At 41.5% G+C, this 19,682-nt stretch overlaps 1 protein-coding gene and 1 pseudogene across 12 annotated transcripts in view; both read right to left on the bottom strand.

The window, feature by feature from the left end:
• The window catches only part of PWWP2A (PWWP domain containing 2A), a 37,706-nt gene extending 19,472 nt beyond the window's left edge, over positions 1-18,234 (bottom strand). For 10 of the 12 annotated variants that reach the window (XR_003521948.1, XR_003521947.1, XR_003521949.1 and 7 more), the window contains exon 1: positions 17,575-18,234. Coding sequence is in view for 8 of the 12 variants with exons in the window: in XM_027604704.1 (XP_027460505.1) it covers positions 17,575-18,158 (584 nt within the window). In the remaining 4 variants the exon portion in view is untranslated. Of the gene's footprint in view, positions 1-11,295; positions 11,366-15,607; positions 15,991-17,574 lie in introns of those variants that run through there. The other 2 variants (XM_027604706.2, XM_027604703.2) reach the window with 2 other exon arrangements.
• On the bottom strand, positions 5,072-5,216 carry LOC113930109 (annotated as a pseudogene).
• Positions 18,235-19,682: the final 1,448 nt, after the last annotated feature.

Here is a 19,682-nt window from a genome sequence, read left to right as displayed (position 1 = left end):
TTGTGAGAGAGTGAGCACCCGCGTGCACAAGTAGGCGGAGAGAGAGGGAGAGAAAGCAGGCTCCCCGCTGAGGAGAGGTGGGGCAGGGGGAGAGTGGGCAGTGGGGAGCCTCTAGATACCAGGACCCTGGATCATGGACCTGAGCTGAAGGCAGACCCTTAACCAACTGAGCCACCCATGCGCCCCATCTGATCTTATTTTCAACTAATTTACTAGACTTTAGGATCATTTCTGTATCTTAATTTATACTCAAATTTATACTTAATACTTAATTTATACTCACTTAAAGTGAAGATGATCTAGCCAATTATTTTAGAACTTTATACCAAATAAGCTGTGGAATCTATTATGTTTTCCCTCAGGGAGTTTAATAAAAACTTTAATTTCACTTCTGGGGGGTTTTATCCTTGCCTTTCCCTCTAAAGCATATAAAATACAAACATTAAATGGTTTTAAGTAACATAGGAAGGCACTTCACTGTGTAGTAATAAGGCACCAAAGCGGGGAAAAAAGAAGCCAAGCTGGTATTTGTGGGTGGTACACAATTTGGCAAAAGTAGAAAAATATTTTTTTTAAAGATTTTATTTATTCATTTGACAGAGAGAGAGACACAGCCAGAGCAGGAACGCAAGCAGGGGGAGTGGGAGAGGGAGAAGCAGGCTTCCTGCTGAGCAGGGAGCCCGATGCGGGGGCTCGATCCCAGGACTCTGGGATCCTGACCTGAGCAGAAGGCAGTCGCTTAACCAACTGAGCCACCCAGGCGCACCAAAAGTAGAAAAATATTTTTAAGTAATAATAAAACTTCCTCAAAGGATCACAAAGATTAAATCACCTTAGGAAGAAAAGAGATATCAACGTACTACTCCATTTCAGTAATCCTACTGTCTCCCTAACATGGACAATACTTAGTATTATGACGGTGTTTTCAAAGTAATGGTGAAGACGTTGGTTGTGAAATCAATTTCCAGGATCACAACTATGATTTAGATATTTAAAAACAGAGTCTAAATATATGTAACTGCAATGAAACTGTTTCATATGTGTATGTATATACACATCCACATGTAAAATAATTTGTAACTATGCTCAAAATTTTGAAAACCATCAATTTATGAAACTGTAACCTTGCTAAGAATATAAAGTAGCAACAAAACTACATCCTCTTCAGGCACCTGGCTGATTCAGTCAGTAGAGCATGTGACTCGATCTCAAAAGAGTGGTGAGTTCAAGCCCCACACTGGGTATGGAGCCTATTTAAAAAAAAACAATGTTCTCTTAAAAATCCCAGAATCTAATTTCTCAAGTGTGTTCTCTAGAAATCTGCAACACTCTGTGGTGTTTGAAAATGAAGATTCCTAAGCCCTACCCCAAGACTGAATCATAAGACCCTCCCCTGGGTGGGGGGGAACGCAGGACTTTTAATTTTTAGCGAACATTTTTGCTTTAGCTTTTTCTAAGGTGAAGGTATTTATGTCTCATGTGAATGCTCACCTCAGCAGAGGAGGATTTGAATCGTTCGAGAAGTGAAAGGCTGACTAGTATCCTTGCTTGAGCTTTTTCGAGAAGAACTTTTCACAATTCTTTAAGACTTAAGCAATAAGACGCAAAGCATCTGTCCTCTTTTCTCCACTCCTTCTTCATGCAACAAGAAAGTTATTTATTGGGGCACCGGGGTGGCTCAGTTGCTAAGCGTCTGCCTTCGGATCAAGCCCCGCATCGGGCTCCCTGCTCAGCGGGGAGCCTGCTTCTCCCTCTCCCACTCCCCCTGCTTGTGTTCCCTCTCTTGCTGTCTAACAAATAAAATCTTAAGAAAAAAAAAAAAGTATTTATTAGCATATCAGTGACTCATCCTAACCCTTACCCATTTTCAGTATTCTTTAACCACTACCCAAAAATTCTAAAGGAAAAATATTCAGGTATTATGGCTTAATTAAAAATTTCTGGGGAGGGGCGCCTGGGTGGCTCAGTCGATAAGCGTCTGCCTTCGGCTCAGGTCATGATCCCAGTGTCCTGGGATCGAGTCCCACACCAGGCTCCCTGCTCAGCAGGAAGCCTGCTTCTCCCTCTCCCGCTCCTCCTGCTTGTGTTCCCTCTCTCGCTGTGTCTCTGTCAAATAAAATCTTTAAAAAATAAATAAATAAATAAAATTTTCTGGGGGAGCCTGGCTGACTCAGTCAGTGAAGCATGTGACTCGATCTCAGGGTTGTGAGTTTGAGCCCCATGTTGGGTGCAGAGTTTACTTAAAAATAAAAAATCCTTTGGGGCGCCCGGGTGGCTGTCAGTTAAGCATGAGACTCTTGGGTTTCAGCTCAGGTCGTGATCTCACAGTTGTGCGTTTGAGCCTGTGTTGGGCTCCCCACTCAATGGAGAGTTTGCTTGAGATTCTCTCTCCCTCTGCCTCTGCCCCTCACCCCCCAATCCACTCGCTCGTGGGCTCCCTCTCAAAATTTAAAAAAAAAAAAAAATCAATGAATAAAAAAGAAAAAAAACCCTTAAAAAATATAAATATAGCTTCTGAGGAAAACCAGTGAAGTGTATCAGAGACCTCTGAACTATCTTTGCAAATTCCTGTGAATCTATACGATAAAGTTTTAAAACTAGCTGCCTTCTTAGTAATTTAGGAGTAATGATAGCCAAAATTTTGAGAATACTGGGGCTTAATAGTTATTTTGTATCAAGGCAAGAGAAAGAGAAAAAGGATCCTCACCTAACGTAAAGGTGAAACAAATGTAATGAAGAGTATTTAATAAGCTAGAATTCAAAAAGTGACTTAGAGAAAGGGTAAGAATATTTTCTGGTATTTAGGTTCCATTCTAGAGGTCTGAATTTTACTGATGATTCTAGATTTGACTAAATGAATCTTTTATTCACCCACTGATAAAATTACGGTATTTGCTTAAGATTTCTAGCATTACCAATCAATCCTATACCTAAATATGTTATCACTTCTTAAGTGAAAACTATCATCAAAATTCCCTTTCCATAGGCATACTTCAAACAAAATAAAAAATGTTTACCAACTCTTACCTCTTATGCTGAAAGTATTTTTTAAATACTGATGTATTTTAAAAGATAAAAAATAAATGCTGATACACTGTTTATCAACATTAACTTAACAGCAACCTCAATCACCTTATCTCTGACCTAGGATTATATTCTTTTCCTTCCTGTTTACAATAGTTTAATAAGAGTGCACAACTGATTCTCATTTTCTTCTTTCAAATTCTGGTTGCCAAGCTCCTACTTTAAGAGGAAATTCTTCTAAAAATATTGTACAGTAAAAATAAAGAAACTAAGGATTCATATTTTAGGCACGCCAACAGAGGTCCTGAAGAATTTGACACTCCAAGAATTCAGGAGGGTTAGTTGAGACAGGCCCCAATGTTCTGGCTGGCTGACTTCCCTCCAATAAACAGAAAACAAAAAGAAACCTTTCCTTTCCAAAATTATGTTCTTAAAGAATCTACAGTAAGAAAAATTTATATGCAATTAACCACATGAAAAATAGTAATCCAGACTCATTTCAATTCAAGCAGTTTTCAGAAATTACTTCTTCCTTAAATTAGCAACAGGTTAAATCATAAAGGAGGGAAAACTATAAAGCAAACTTATTTTGGTTCACATTCCATCTCTGGAAATTGGTTATGTCAAAATTTAATCTCAGGATAAATGAAATTAATTCAATAAGCTGTACACAGAAGAAAATTTTAAATAGAAATGTATATCTAAGCCCCCCAAAAAATTCAAGCCAGTACACAACACTTCTGGGTATATATCCAAAATAATCGAAAACAGGGTCTCCAAGAAATATTTGCATACCCACGTTCCTAGCAGCATTATTCACAATAGCCAAAAAGTGGAAACCCAAGCACCCATCAACAAACGGATAAAGAAAATGTGGTATGTACATACAATGGAATACTATTCAGCCTTAAAATGGAAATTCTGTCACGTTACAACATGGATGAACCTTGAGAACATTATGCTAAGTGCAATAAGCCAGAAACAAAAAGAGCCTGTATGATTCCACTTACATATCTAAAGTAGTCAAAAATCAGACAAAGAGGGAAGAACTGGTGGTTGTCAGGGACTGGGGGGAGGGGGAAATGGGGAGTTGTTTAATGGGTCTAGAGTTTTAGTTTTACGAGATTAAAAAGTTCTGGAGATCTGTTTCACAACAATGTGAATGTACTTAACACTAGTTACTGAACTATACACTTAAAAATGGTTAAGATTGGGGGGTGCCTTGGGGCACTTGGGTGGCTCAGTTGGTTAAGTGTCTGTCTTCCACTAGGGTTATGATCCTGGAGTCCTGGATCTAGCCCCCACGCCGTTGGGCTCTGCACGCTGCAGGGAGCCTGCTTCTCCCTCTGCCCCTTCCCACTCATGCTCTCTTTCTCTCAAATAAGTAAAATCTTAAAAAAAAAAAAAAAAAAAAAGGTTGGGGGTGCCTGGGTGGTGCAGTCCGACTCTTGATTTCAGTCCAGGTCATGATTTCAGCCCCCATGCTGGGCTTCGGGCTTTGTGCTCAGTTAGGAGTCAGCTTGATATTCACTCCCTCCCTCTGCCCCCACCAAAATACATAAGTCTTTTGAAAAAATGGTTAAGATAGCCCGTATATCTTTTTCCACAATTTTTAAAAATTTTAATTGTATATCTACCTAACACTGAGGAGAAAGTTTGATGAAAAGCAGTTTATTTTCATGGTAGTAAAGGAATGATTAGCACAAGGGAAGTAACAGTAACTACACTGAGGAGGAACAGGACAATGCCCTGACCTGAGAATCTAAGTGAACATCAGCAATGACGGCAGATGTGGAACCCTGAGAACACTGCATCACCTGTATAACCTGAACCTTTTGTGAGCAACCATCAGAGAAACCTAAGTTGAGGAATAGTGCCTATTACATATATTCTATGGCAACTGAATGCAATACATGATCATTTTCTGGAGGAAAAACTTCAAAAGGACATTAATGAAAAAATGGACAAAATAATGAAATATGGGCTACAAATTAAAGTACTGTTTCTTGGATTTGAAAACTATATTGATCTTAAATGAGCAAGTATGGAGGGGTAAAGGAGAATGATGTATGCAACCTACTCTCAAAACAGTTCAAGAAATGATACTTTTAAAGACCAATAAAGCAAACATGGCAAAATGCTAAAAAGTAGTGATTCTACACTTGATCTTAGCCAAAAGGCCAAGAAGCAATTCTAGATAAAGCTTATTAAGAGTTCTCGGGCGCCTGGGTGGCTCAGTTGGTTAAGCAACTGCCTTCGGCTCAGGTCATGATCCTGGAGTCCCGCATCGGGCTCCCTGATAGGCAGGGAGTCTGTTTCTCCCTCTGACCCTCTCCCCGCCTCATGTGCTCTCTCTCTCTCACTCTCTCTCTCAAATAAATAAATAAAATCTTTAAAAAAAAAATTTAAAAAAAGTTCTCTGCTATGTGAAATTTCAAAATAAAAAGGTTTCAGTAAGTATAATCTTAAATTTCGTTCACCTCAGCTCCACAAAAACATTTAAGCAAAGAAAAGTTAATAAAAAAGAAAATTTGGGGGCACGTGGCTGGCTCAGTCAGTCGAGCATGGGCCTCTATCTCAGGGTCATGAGTTCAAGCCCCACACTGGGTGTGGAGCCTACTGAAAATAAATTAAAAAATTGTTCTACTTAAAGCAGAAATGCCAAACACACCTCAAGTACCACTCAGCACAAAATATATATTCAGATACAACTATGTTAATTATTCAGGGGGTATAAAACCAAGTCCCAGCCCTAGAACCCAACATCAGTAGGCAAGACCAGAATGTAATACTCATTGCCAAAAGAGACTACAGACTTGAGAGGGAAAGAAATCACTGTGGATTAGTAATCAGGCAATGAGCTTTGCAAGAAAAGGTCCATACCTAGAAGGGCACAGATAGATTGAAAAGCAAAATTGGGAGTCGTAAAGAGTTGTTACACATTTTTGAATGCTAGTAACCAATTCGTGGTTTTAAAAAAGTGGTTTTAGGGGCGCCTGGGTGGCTCAGTTGGTTAAGCGACTGCCTTCGGCCCAGGTCATGATCCTGGAGTCCCGGGATCAAGTCCAGCATCAGGCTCCCTGCTCAGCAGGGTGTCTGCTTCTCCCTCTGACCCTCCCCCCTCATGCTCTATCTCATTCTCTCCCCCAAATAAAAAAAATCTTTAAAAATAAAAATAAAAAAGTGGTTTTAGTGTGGTAAAAACCACAGATGCAGATGACCAGATGCAGCATTAGGAATCACCAGTCAGCAACCTGATTCCCCCTTCCATGAGACAGGTAAGAATTCAGAGGCTTAAGCAATAAAATAAAGATCATCCATCTGGCTGGGAAAGAGAAGTCATGTTGGAGAGAGTGTATGAGGGAAGGCACTGCTAATGAGGGTTTATGAAGAGTGTGGTGAATGGAAAACACCAGTCTCTTAAAATTAAGAGACCAATGAAGCCTTCTGATTATACAGTAATGGGATTGGAAGTGATTCAATCACTTTGAAACAAGCTCAGCTATCCTAGTCTGGTCCTATCATTTAGTAAGTGCAAAGAAAAGCACAAAATTATCTTTCTTTTGCTAACTTTGAAATGTCATTCTCAAAGGTGAGCCCTTTACAGTGTTTTAAAAGCATATAGGAAGCAGACACTCTAAAGACTAAATTTCTCCAAGACTAACTTTTTCATGACACAGCTCATAATTTGCTCACACAAGCCATCTGCCCTAAGGGGTTATTGGGTAGAAAAGATTAAGAAACATTCTATACCATACACTATCCAAGCATCTCCTAGTTAGCTCATTCCCTAGTAAAATCTAAGTATCATCCTTCTTTATAAAAGGGTAAAGTTACACTTTGAAGCTTCTACAAATCATTTCAAGGTGTTTTGAAGATACAGATTATACTGCAATACAACAGGATTTAGGTTAGTGGCCAGTCAAGCAAACCCATATTAATTAATCCTGCCACTTAGGAGCTACTTCTTGAACGTCCTAACAGTTACCACATACAGCACTTACTGTGTGCCAGGAACTATTTAAGTATGTACTTATTCACATTAATTCATTTAACGACCACAACGCTTTCAGTAAGTTATTTGTTCTACCCCCATTTTACAGAGAGGGTAAGTGACCTTCCCAACACCGCACAGGAAGTAAGCAGTAGAGCCAGGCTGTGAATCCAAGCAGGCAACCGGGAAGCCTGGTTCTTTGCTGCTCCTGCCTCCCTCGTTTCATCCAGTGACTTGTGACTTAAACCCTCTCCTCCACCTCCACTTCCCCACCAAGGGAGTGCACGTGCGGACAGGTCTACATGCTCTTTTCTCCCGTGCATATAGACAGGCTTCAGAATTTGGAATTTTTTTGGCTTTTTGAGATAATAAGCAGCCTATTATCAAGCACATTAATGCTTCAACAATCAAATGAAAAAACTTTCACACTAAATGGAATATACTGATATAATAATAATCTCACATAATTTCAGTCACATTAGGTTTTCCCACCAGAAAGTAATAAAAAGTTGCTTTCAGAGCTTTTTGGACACTGGAATTGTAGTTAAGTAACTTCAAAAAATTGTCATCTAGATTAAAAATATGCATAAAAAGGGGAACCTGGGTAGCTCAGTCTATTGAGCACCAAGTCATGGTTTCAACTTAGGTCATGTTCTCAGGGTCGAAGATCAAGCCACACCTGAGGGTGGAGTCGGCTTGAGAATCTCTGCCTCTCCCCCCCTTTGCCCCTCCCCCACTCGCAGGCACTTGCAAGCTCTTAAAATTTTTAAAAAAAGATTAAAAACATGCATAATTGCTCATCTCAGGGCCTAGTACACAGTAAGTAGGCCCAATATATGGTAATTATTAAAGTTAAAATGTATTCAATTTTATTAACAAGTGAATATGGATGATGTTTTTAATTAAAACCTCCAAATACTACAAGAGCAATTTGCAGAGACTATGGGTACCCAAATGGGCAAGGAGGCAGGAAGGATGACTTTATCAAGATAAAAACAAAATATGCACCAATTATGAACTGGAATACCACGAACTATCTTTTAAAAGTAACTGACAGGGAGGCTGCATAAACGTTTTACAGTAACATCTCTCTAAACATAAATACTCACTCCATCTTTTAAAAGTCTATCCAATCCTCTTTTATAACATGGATAGCTTTTCGAGAGGGCAGGGGGTAAAACACTAAATAACAGTAATAATTTAGAGTTTAAGCTCCCAATCATGTACGTTCAAACCATCCTCTAAAAACTTACCTGGCTAACTAGGTTTGGAAATAAAAAATGGAGACAACTATAGATAGAGAAAACTTATGCTTCAGTCTTTTGTAAAGTACAAATAGTAATAACATCTGTACGGTATTCAAATTATTACTCCTTAACAGTAAATTCTTTTTAAAAATAACCATCAAGAAAACAAGTAATCAGTTTGCAAATTATTTTTTTAAAGATTTTATTTACTTAATTTGACAAAGATACAGCAAGAGAGGAAACACAAGCAGGGGGAGTGGGAGAGGGAGAAGCAAGCTCTCTGCAGAGCAGGGAGCCCAATGCGGGGCTTAATCCCAGGACCCTGGGATCATGACCTGAGCCAAAGGCAGACGCTTAACGATTCAACCACCCGGGCACCCCCAGTTTGCAAATTCTTGAACAGAATTCCCTTGGTCCTGGCTCCATTTTGTTTCCATTATGAATTCTAAGTACTTTTAATATTTCTTTTGTATTATGTCTAATGGGGCCCACCACACAGAGGTCTAAATGATTTCTCAACAGACTAACTTTAAAAGACAAAACAGAACAATTTATTCAATTTATTTCTCTATTCCTATTTTACCAAAAACAGGCTGTTCAACAACTTACAGTTTTAGTCTTTAAACTATTTTCCAATTCAACCATGCGGCACTTAACATATGCTGATCTTGTGCTCAGTAAGCTTCAAATCTGACACATTTTGTGATTCCTCTCTCAGCAAGGGGATTCCACTGTTGCCAGGGCCAGGCCAACCAAGGCAAAACATCCCAGGACCATATATGAAGAAACCCCATTTCCAAAAATGCCCCGAGCAATTCCTATTTTAAAAGCAAGCAGCTATTGCCTGGTTGAGAGGGGAAGAAAAGAGATCTTTTCTACCCTACCAAGGTAACTCCCCATCAAAATCATAAGCTAAATGGTAATGGTAAAAATACAGAATATATTCAATTTAGAACAGGATTGTTTTCAAATCTTAGACAACCGCATATTGTTCAAAAAGGGCACCTTTTATCTACTAATAGCTTATATTTTAATATAAGATAAATATAAAATATTTTAATATAAATATAAAACATATTATAATCTTAGGCAATTTACTTAATGTCTCTGAGCCTCAATGTCTTTATCTGTGAAATGGGGATTAGTGGAATTTACCTTACTAGACTTCCCAGAGAGTAAACTGAAAACAGTGTATACAGGGCACCTGGGTGGCTCAGTTGGTTGAGCGACTGCCTTCGGCTCGGGTCATGATCCTGGAGTCCCAGGATCGAGTCCCACATCGGGCTCCCTGCTCGGCGGGGAGTCTGCTTCTCCCTCTGACCCTCTTCCCTCTCGTGCTCTCTATCTCTCATTCTCTCTCTCTCTCAAATAAATAAATAAAATCTTTAAAAAAAAAAAAGAAAACAGTGTATACAAAGTGCTTGTCCCAGTGACTAGTTTAAGAGTGAGAAATATAGTAGCTATTGTTAATTACAGTGAAGACTGGCAACCTTCCTAGATGGTGGGAATATGCAGAAAGTGAAAATCAAATATTAGAGGTATGAGTTTTAAAAAGCTAAAAACCACTATTCTATTTTAAGGTGTAAGGTGACTGTATAAAAAATTGGTCCAAGGGGAAAAGATGAAAGTTATGAACTACTGAACTCCTAGTAGGCAACCAAATTTAAGAACCTATTTGCATGTCTAATTACCAGTTCTATAATAAGAATCTGGATCTGCCACCCAAGTGGCCCATGCCCACATGTATTGCTTACTTTGTAATTACATCCCAATCAAAATTAACCAGTAACTTTTGAAACAGGTTTAACAAATTTATGGTCCTACTATTTTGGCAAAACTACTCCCTAAAAATTACTTATCTCCAAATATGGTACAAGAATCACCTGCATCAGAATCATCTTGGTTAAAACTGCAAATTGCAGTGGAGCTCATAAATCTTAAGCACATTTGTTCAGAGGACCACTGCCCGAAGTGTTTAAACATTCTATATTAAATCCATCCAAAGTGTAACTTAACCTCCACTTATTTTCTTTCAAGATCTGCCACTAGAGCAAGCTCTGCTCTGCTGGTCATGTGTGTCTGAATTAATCTGGGAATTTAGGGAGAACAGGGCCAATAAATATCAAGAAATAAGGATGCACTTCATAGGCACAAGTACTAAGAACATCTTTCGTTTTTTTATCAATGTGTCATTAACTCAGCCGTAACAGAGATGAGCACATACTACACAAACCCTTTAACAGCCCCCTACAGAAAAATGGATCTTAGGAAATTTAAGCCTAGTTTCATCAAGAACTTTGCTTTAGGGGCGCCTGGGTGATTCAGTCGTTCGTCTGCCTTCGGCTCAGGTCATGATCCCAGGATCCTGGGATCGAGCCCCACATCGGGCTCCCTGCTCAGTGGGAAGCCTGCTTCTCCCTCTCCCACTCCCCCTGCTTGTGTTCCCTCTCTCTCTGTCAAATAAATAAATAAAATCTTTAAAAAAAAAAAAAGCACTTTGCTTTAGACAATACACAGTGAAGTATGGTCTTACACATAAAAGGCTGAAAATTAATCTCATTAGAAGCCCCAAGTCCATTAAAACATGCCTGACGTAGTTTGTGTTTACAACATCTAGTTATCTAGTTTATAAAATTTAGTTTTAAAATGTTTTTAACACCATGATGTTTGTTACAGGATTCTTTACATTTAAACTAGGTTTTTAACGTCCAACAATTCATCACCTAAAAAAAAAAAAAAACCCCACACATGGCAGTCCAACATGCTAGAGGAAAGAGCGTGCTCTCAATACAGCATAAATGCTGCTTTAGTAGTGGGTGTCCTAAAACTGGGTCAAAAGTGGCACTTGCCTCTGTGCTATCTTCTGTGGGAACTCTAACACCTTGGGATATAAGCAGAATAATCACCAAAAAAAAAAAAAAAAATGTGTTTTAAATATGTACAACTCAACACAATCATTCAAGCATACTACTTGAGGACCTAAATTCTCGACCTGGATGCTTAGTATAAGCTACTAATACCACTACTCACTGCTTCACCAGAATGGCTGTATATTTTTCCCACCAAAAGTAGAGCTATTGCACCATACGTTTCATGGTCTCTGTAAAGAAAAAAAATCATTGTCTTGGTTTATATTTCCTTAAAAAAAAAAAAAAACTTTTCTACAAATTTTTTTAAGAACTTAGTGAAACCTGCAGTTTTTTAAAGAAATCACCTCAATTCTTTTTAATGCAACCGTACCCCATAGACACACAAAGTATTTGTAAAAGGTCAATTCTGAAATAGACCTACCGACAACCTTTAATAAGCATGTACCACAAAATTAAAATGCACAAGGGTTTTTATGCATAAACATTTACTTCATGACTCCTTAATTCATATCAGATCCAAAAAAAAAAAGGAATTCAAGAGAGATTTTTCAGGATTTCAAAGTGGCTTTAGAACTACTTTTCAAGATGATGGAGAACAGGAATAAAACAATTGAAATGATCCCTCTGTGTAATTAGAAACCACAGGTCCCAGTACATACTGTTCCTTCAGGTATGGACCGAGAAAGCTGACAGTACCTTTTCAAAGAAACTAGGGCTGGGGGCGCCTGGGTGGCTCAGTCGTTAAGCGTCTGCCTTCGGCTCAGGTCATGATCCCAGGGTCCTGGGATCGAGCCCCACATCGGGCTCCCTGCTCAGCAGGAAGCCTGCTTCTCCCTCTCCCACTCACCCCTGCTTGTGTTCCTGCTCTGTCAAATAAATAAATACAATCTTTAAAAAAAAAAAGAAAACAGGGGCGCCTGGGTGGCTCAGTTGGTTGAGCGACTGCCTTCGGCTCAGGTCATGATCCTGGAGTCCCGGGATCGAGTCCCACATCGGGCTTCCTGCTCAGCAGGGAGTCTGCTGCTCCCTCTGACCCTCTTCCCTCTCATGCTCTCTCTCTACCATTCTCTCTCTCAAATAAATAAATAAAATCTTTAAAAAAAAAAAAAAAAAAAGAAAACAAACTAGGGCTGAAGACTTTTACCTTTTGCAGATAATCTTGACTGGTTAAATTTTTCTATATTTGGAATTATTAAAGTTGGATGTGTGTTTAAGGGATAGGTCTAAAGTGTGCAAGCAGGCAAGAATGTCCGTATCATTTCTACGGACCCAAAATATGGGACTTTCAAAAGAGGCCCTCAGAGGGCTGTGGTTGCCCCTTCGGTTTGCTCCTGAAGGAAAAGAACTATTTTTAAAACTTCCAATGGGATGCAACTGGAAAAAAATCTAAATTGTGGGAAATTCTGCCGAAGTCCATGGTTTAACAAATAAACAAGGAAATATAATGGCAAGAGAACTACAAATGAAAAATTTATGAAACTCATCAACCAATTCCAATGTATAAACTTTACTTGGATCCTAATTTAAACAAAACTTAGATGTTGATTGAGATGTTAATCTTCAGACACTGAAATTTTAACTCTGACTGGTGGGCCATAGGATGATAGAAAGGAACTGCCGCTGTTATTTTAGGTGCAGTAACAGTTGTACATTATGGCTTTAAAATCTTTATCTTTTTAGAGATCTATGCTGAAATTCTTACAGTAAAGAAATATGTTTACGATTTGCTTCAAAATAATCCAGTGGAGGTGGGCATATGATGAAACGAGTCTTAATAGTTGATAAATGTCAAAGCAAGAATAATACATACATGGAGGTTCATTTCCCATAATAAAAAATAAAACAAAAAAATTATGGTACAACCACTGGTTTATTATCCTCTCTAAAATTATCATTAAGACAGTTTAGCAACGTGAATGCTTACTATAGAATGCTAAAAGAAATAAATGCACTTAGGTCAAAATTTCAAAAGCCTAGGTTAAGGAAGAAAAGGGAGTAAGAAAACCAAACTGAATTTGTGGGTTAGTTGATTATTTTTATCTGCTAGTATTAGATTACTGTCATTACATATTGCTAATGAATTCAGGAGTAGGCAGGTAATTCAAACTACCTAAGAGAGCTGGGTATAAAACAACAGTGGAGGAGCCTAGAATAAACTAAAAAATGGGGGCGCCTGTGTGGCTCAGGTCATGATCTCAGGGTCCTGGGATCCAGCCCCACATCAGGCTCCCAGCTCAGTAGGGAGTCTGCTTCTTCCTCTCCCTCTGTGCTCGCTCTCAAGTAAATAAATAACATCTTAAAAAAAATTTTTTTTAAATAAAAGAATGCCTTAAAGGGTTTTCAGTTTCAAATAAATCCTATAAAACCAGTTTTTAATCAGATATTCAAGTATCTTCATTTTTAGGGTGACCATGTCATTTGTATAGTAGCCAAAGCAAGCTACTTTGAAGACGTGAGTTCAAACTGGGATGGTACAGAAAAGCCAGACCACCTGGTCACCCTATTCACTTTATATATACATAAACTGAGGCATTAAGTTTTTTTGCTTGTTTGGGTTGGTGAACTGCCTAAAGTCAAAATGAATATGCCTCATAAGACCTAGAGAGACTGGAGCCCAAAGAGGCATGGAGATGTGCCCGAAGTCAGTGTTAACTGGAGAGCCTGGCACCAGAAGTCAGACCCCGACTACCCTGACACTCTGTCCAGATCGATCTACTACTTAGAAAGTGGTACTACCACCTTTTTAATCCCCTGTCCTCTTCCTTTTCTCCACAAAAAGATTCTCCTCAAAAATGCGTTCTTCAATCAAATAGCTAAGAATAAGGCAAAAAATAATACAATGGCAGGAAGGTGAATGGCAAATGCGGAAAGAACCTGCTTGGCTCCAACACTAATACCCTTTGTATTATCCCATACAGGTACTGAAATCAGGATAGGCACTAAATTGCAGAAATACGCAATTCTTTACTGTTTGAAAGAAAATTTGCCAGCCCAACCTTCTAAAATAAAAGTAGAAAAAGTAGGGACACCTGGGTGGCTCAGTTGGTTAAGCGACTGCCTTCGGCTCAGGTCATGATCCTGGAGTCCTGGGATCGAGTCCCGCATCGGGCTCCCTACTCAGCGGGGAGTCTGCTTCTCCCTCTGACCCTCCCCCCTCTCATGCTCTCTATCTCTCATTCTCTCTCAAATAAATAAAATCTTTAAAAAAAAAAAGAAAAAGTATAAGCCTTAGAATCAGATCAACCTACATTTGACTCCTTACTTTGCCATTTATAAGCTCAGTAACTGGCCGAATTAAATGAATCTCAATTTCCTCCTATAGAAATGAAAAATACCACCAGGGTTATAAAGACTAAAGCAAGTGGTACAATGCCTAGTACATAATGGGAAGCTCTTGTTACTTTTACCCAAAGGTTTCATTAAATGGCCAATTTTAAAGAAGCTGTTTACTGGGGCACCTGGGTGGCTCAGTCGTTGAGCGTCTGCCTTAGGCTCAGGTCATGATCCCATAGTCCTGGGATCGAGCCCCACATCGGGCTCCCTGCTCAGCGGGAAGCCTGCTTCTCCCTTTGCCACTCCCCCTGCTTGTGTTCCCTCTCTCCCTGTGTCTCTGTCAAATAAAATCTTTAAAAAAAGAATTAAAAAATAAAAAAAAAATAAAGCAGCTGATTACTATAATCATGGTCATGGTAGAATCTATAAAGAGGATCTCCTGGATCATCATTTAACCCCCAAACTGTGCATCAAGTATGCAATCAAGGTAAAGGGCAGATTACAAAATATATAGGCAGATCCGTTTTTCCAAACTATAGTATGAAAAAGTGATACCCAACTAGTCAATCATTAGTCCAGTAATAATTCAAGTGCTAAATTTTAAAAAAATACTGGTATTTCTTCACCAATTCCACAATGGTTACCTCCTAAATATAAGCTTCCAGAGGCAATGACTATAACTCATGGCATTCAAAAACTAGAAGGGTGCCTTACACACAGATATGCTCAATAAATATTGTTGAATGAAAAGTTGGTACGGTTTCCTTAACAAACATTTAAAAAAAGACTAAGGAGAGAGACCTTTAACTTCAAAACATTAAAATGCAGGGCACCTGGGTGGCTCAGTTGGTTAAAATGTCTGCCTTTGGCTCAGGTCATGATCCCAGGGTTCTGGGACTGAGCCCCGCATCAGGCTCCCTGCTTAGAGGGAAGCCTGCTTCTCCCTCTCTCACTCCCCCCGCTTGTGTTCCCTCTCTTGCTGTCTCTGTCAAATAAATAAATAAAATCTTTAAAAAATGCAGAAGGTTCATAATAAAAATAGCTCCCTCCAACCAAAGAAATTGTTGTCTATAAGCAGCGTTAGCAAAGAACAAAACTCAAAAAATAAATTGCAATTTTTTATCAAAGAAAATTAAAAAAAAAAATGAGCACCTCAACAGAGTAAAGAACTATCCATTCCATTTCCAGGAACAACTTACCTTTTTGCACCTTCCTTTTGCAGATTTGAAATCCAGATTCTCACACAATCACTGGCCTTCACTTCTGTTTGATTCAATAGCATACACACTGAGTCTCTCCTTCACTATTAAATACATCAGTAGAAAGCACACTGGTCTTATCTGCTAACTATGAAAACAGAAGTGCAAAGGTCCTAATCCAAAATTCTCAAAAAAGAAAAACTAAAAAATTGCTGAGGTTAAACAATGTACAGAAGCAATTATAGGGGCAGCCGGCTGACTCTGTCGGTTAACAAAAGGACTCTTCGGTTTTGGCTCAGGATCTCATGGGTCCCGAGATGGAGTCAGTGTAGGGCTCCACGCTCAGCTGGGAGTCTCCTGAAGATTCTCTCCCTCTGACCCTCTCCCCCCTTCATGCTTGCTCTTTAAAAAAAAAAAAAAAAAAAAAAAAGTGGAGCGCCTGGATGGCTCAGCCAGTTAAGCATCCACTCTTGGTTTCGGCTCAAGTCCTGATCTCATGGGTCCTGAGATCAAGCCCGGTTAGGGGGATGGAGGGACATCCCCAATAGGGAATAGTCTCCTTGGATAGTCTTCTCTCCCTCTGACCCTTCACCCACTCCTGCTCTCCCTCAAATAAAGAAATAAAATCTTAAAAAAAAAAGAATTATAAAGGCTCCCATCTTCCCCCCCTGCCCAAACACCCTACTTCAACATGTATTTTTTTATTTTTTCACATTTCTACTGCCCTGTAACTGCCTTCCATATGTATTTTAAAAATTTTTCCCCCCAAAATGGAAAAACGACGCTGGTGTCTTTATGCGAGTACAAGGAGTTAAAAATACAACATACTGGGCGTCTGGGTGGCTCAGTGCTTAAGCATCTGCCTTCAGCTCAGGTCATGATCTCAGGGTGCTGGGATCAATCCCCAGGGCTCCCTGCTCAAGAGGGGAGTCTGCTTGTCCTTCTGCCCCTCTCCCTGCTCATGCTTGTGTTCTCAATCTCCCTCTCTCAAATAAAAAAATATTAAAAATAAAACCTATTAAAGTAAGCCATTTCCAAACAGGTGAGATACCCATCAGAGTGTGTGCTGTTGCAGGAAACAGAATGGAGAGCCGTGAATGGGAGTCTCTGCACTTCATATCTGCAAAAGAAGAGAATAAAAAGGTTAACTTAACTCTAGACTTAGAATACCTTCTTTACCTGTTTAAAGCAATGCCCGCAAACATTTTAAATCAAAGATGAAAATGTGTTACGCCAAAGGCTTGTGCGTGAATTCCACCTTCTTGCCCTTAATACATAAACTGTATCTACAGTATTAGAAATCAATATTTGAACATTTCTATATCACATCATCCCGATACTAAAGGGTAAAAGAAAAAAATTCTCTCTCTTCTTTAGGCTTCTCTTAACTATCATTTTAATTAGCCAAATGTGCTTCCCTACCGCACAGTTAGTAAGGGTAATTAGTTCTAACAGGAACAGTCAAGAGGTTCATTTCTAACAAATACTCTTCCCCCTATAAGGAGTGACGGTTAACCTTTTGGGAACCCCAATGCACACACCCCTTTCTCCAACCTCGTTAAAGGTGAATGTAAGAAAAAAGTGCCTCACGAGCAATGTCCCCCGCCCAGCACCAGGTTCTCTGCAAAACTCCTTCTGCATTTCGCATTAACCCACCAGCCCCCAGAGTGGGTGCGCCAGGGCCAGGTCGCGGAGAGAGCCCGGGGGGTGAGGGGTGAGGTCCACAAGCCCGTCAGGCACCCGCGCCCCCCACCTGGTAACACACCTGCCCTCACAGGCGCCCACCTGGGGCGGGGACTGCCCTTTCCCGGCCCAGCGCGCCTGCCCCACTCGGAGCGCGCGCCCCGCCCCGCACGGGACCCCAGGGCGTGCAGGCGGCGGGAGCCCGGGGTGCAGGGGCCGTCCTGGCTCGCTCCCTCCCTGGGGACCAAGCGGGCCCGGGGGCGTCCTGGGGGCGGGCGCGGTACCTTTTGGACAGATCCATAAGGACGCCGGAGAAGAGCTTCTCCCCTAGACGGAACGACACGACGAGCGCGTCCTCAATGATGTGGTCCAGCGTGACCCGCACCTCCGAGCCGGGAATCAGCTGCGACACCGCGGAGTCCCCGCCCGCCGGCGGCACGAGCGCCGGGGCTGCGGGCTGGGGCAGCGGCGGTTCCTGGCGCTCCTCGGGAGCTGGGGGCTGCTCGGGCGGTGGTGCAGGGGAAGGTGGAAGGTCGGGTGTTTCCTGAGGCGCGGCTGCCGCCGGCTCCGGTACCCGGACGGGCAGCTTCTCCTCAGCCTCCAGTTCCGGCCCCGCCGCCTCCGGGCTGCGGGCGAGCTCCCCCGGCGGCGGCGGTGGCGGCGGGAGCGGCGGCTCGTCGGCCTGAGGAGAAGACTGCTGCCCGTCGGGCTCGCCGTCCGGCACAGATGCTTCCGTCGCCGTGACCGGGAGGGGGTCAGTGCCGGCCTCGCTGCCGGGGATGGGCTCCATCTCCGGCTCGGCCTCGCCGGCGCCCCCCTCCCCGGGGGACGCTGCAGTCGCTGCCGCCTCTGCAGCCACGGCCGCCATTTTCTTCCTGGCTTCTCCCTCCTCCAGCTCGGGGTGCAGCGGCGGCGGCAGCGCTGCTTGGTTCCCTGGGCCTTCCCCTCCCTCCCTTGAACAGTTTCGTCCCGCCCTTTCCCTGATGCTCGCTATTGGCACCGCGCCATTGGCTCCGTCCTATACCCCTCCCGCACTTGTGACACTCCATAGGCTAGGTGGGGTCGTCTATCACCCAGTCAGTCCCGCCCTCCCATACAGAGTAGGAACTTCTCATTGGCCGGATGAATTGTCAAATGTTAAATCTTAGAGGAGGAGTGAGGGGACGGGGGAAGTCACAAAAGCTGAGCCATATACTTATCGCCTCTTTCTATTGGCTGGAAGAGGAAATAAAGTTTTATGGTTGGCCTTGGCTCTTGCCCATTATTAGTCAGGCTTTCAGAGGTGGGAATAAAGGAGAGAATCACGTGGCGTGCCAGTTCTTTCAAAGGCGACCGAGGGGAGGAGTAACAAGAGAATGCGGGGGGCGGGGGGGGGGAGCGGCTTCCCAAGAATCCCTGCGCGGAGGTCCTTAGAATAAATGTTATTTCTAGGCGCGGACCTGCTTGTGGTTGTGTGTGGGTACGGCAAGCTTCTTTGAGAAGGCCAACTAAAGTTTGAAAATAATTCTAGACACATGTTTTGAGCTTCTACTAGGCTAGGCACCGTGCTAGGTGTTGGGGATAGAATGATGTGTAAGACATTCTCCAAAACCTCGTGACAGACACTCCAGCCCCCACACAACGAGTGTTTTCCTTGACTTCTCTCCACTTTCTAGGAACAATGAACTTACTTATTTCAAAGTAGGAAAATGCTAATGAAAAGAGGAGGGACACCATGCATACTGTATTAAGCTGATGAACGTCCCAGAGAGCAGTCCTGAGGCATTGGGGGACTTACATGTGAATATTGTTTGCTCTCTCCAAATTGACTGGAAAAGTGGACGCACCTGGTTCCTTGCTTAAACGCTTTCCTTTCCTGGCCTCTTCTATGCCACAGGTTCAAAAAGTCTCTCTTCAATGTCCTAATGCTCCTACTTCCCTTCCCACTTTAAGTCTCTGGATTTGTTATGTCCAGAAGAATCTACTGAACCCATTTATTTCAGATTGCACCTCAGAATCAGCCTATTCTCCAGAAGAGATTATAAGAACTGAGAATGCCGACAAGAGGGGAGAAAAGTTGACAGCGTTAAGGGGAGTAAAAAATGAAATTCTAAATAATTATAGCTAACATTTATTGAGCACCTTCTGTGTATGAGGGCCTAGTACAAACAGTATAGGATCTCACTTAATCCTTACACTACTCCTATGAGACAGGTAATATTATTATACCCATCTTACAGATAAAGAAACTGAAGCACAAAGACAGTGCCCAAGGTCTGTCAGCTAATAAATTTCAGAGACAGAATTTCAGGTTTACATTGAAAGGACTGAAAATGGCAAAAACTAAGTATCGCCATATGTTCTATTTCAAGCCCTGGGGCTCTTGGGAAAAGCCAGTAGGGAACCTAGTCAG

This window comes from Zalophus californianus, chromosome 5 (assembly GCF_009762305.2).
Source record: "Zalophus californianus isolate mZalCal1 chromosome 5, mZalCal1.pri.v2, whole genome shotgun sequence".
Classification (NCBI taxonomy): Eukaryota; Metazoa; Chordata; class Mammalia; order Carnivora; family Otariidae; genus Zalophus; species Zalophus californianus.
Note: the sequence above shows the minus strand (reverse complement) of the source record. Positions and strands in the feature narration are given on the sequence as shown.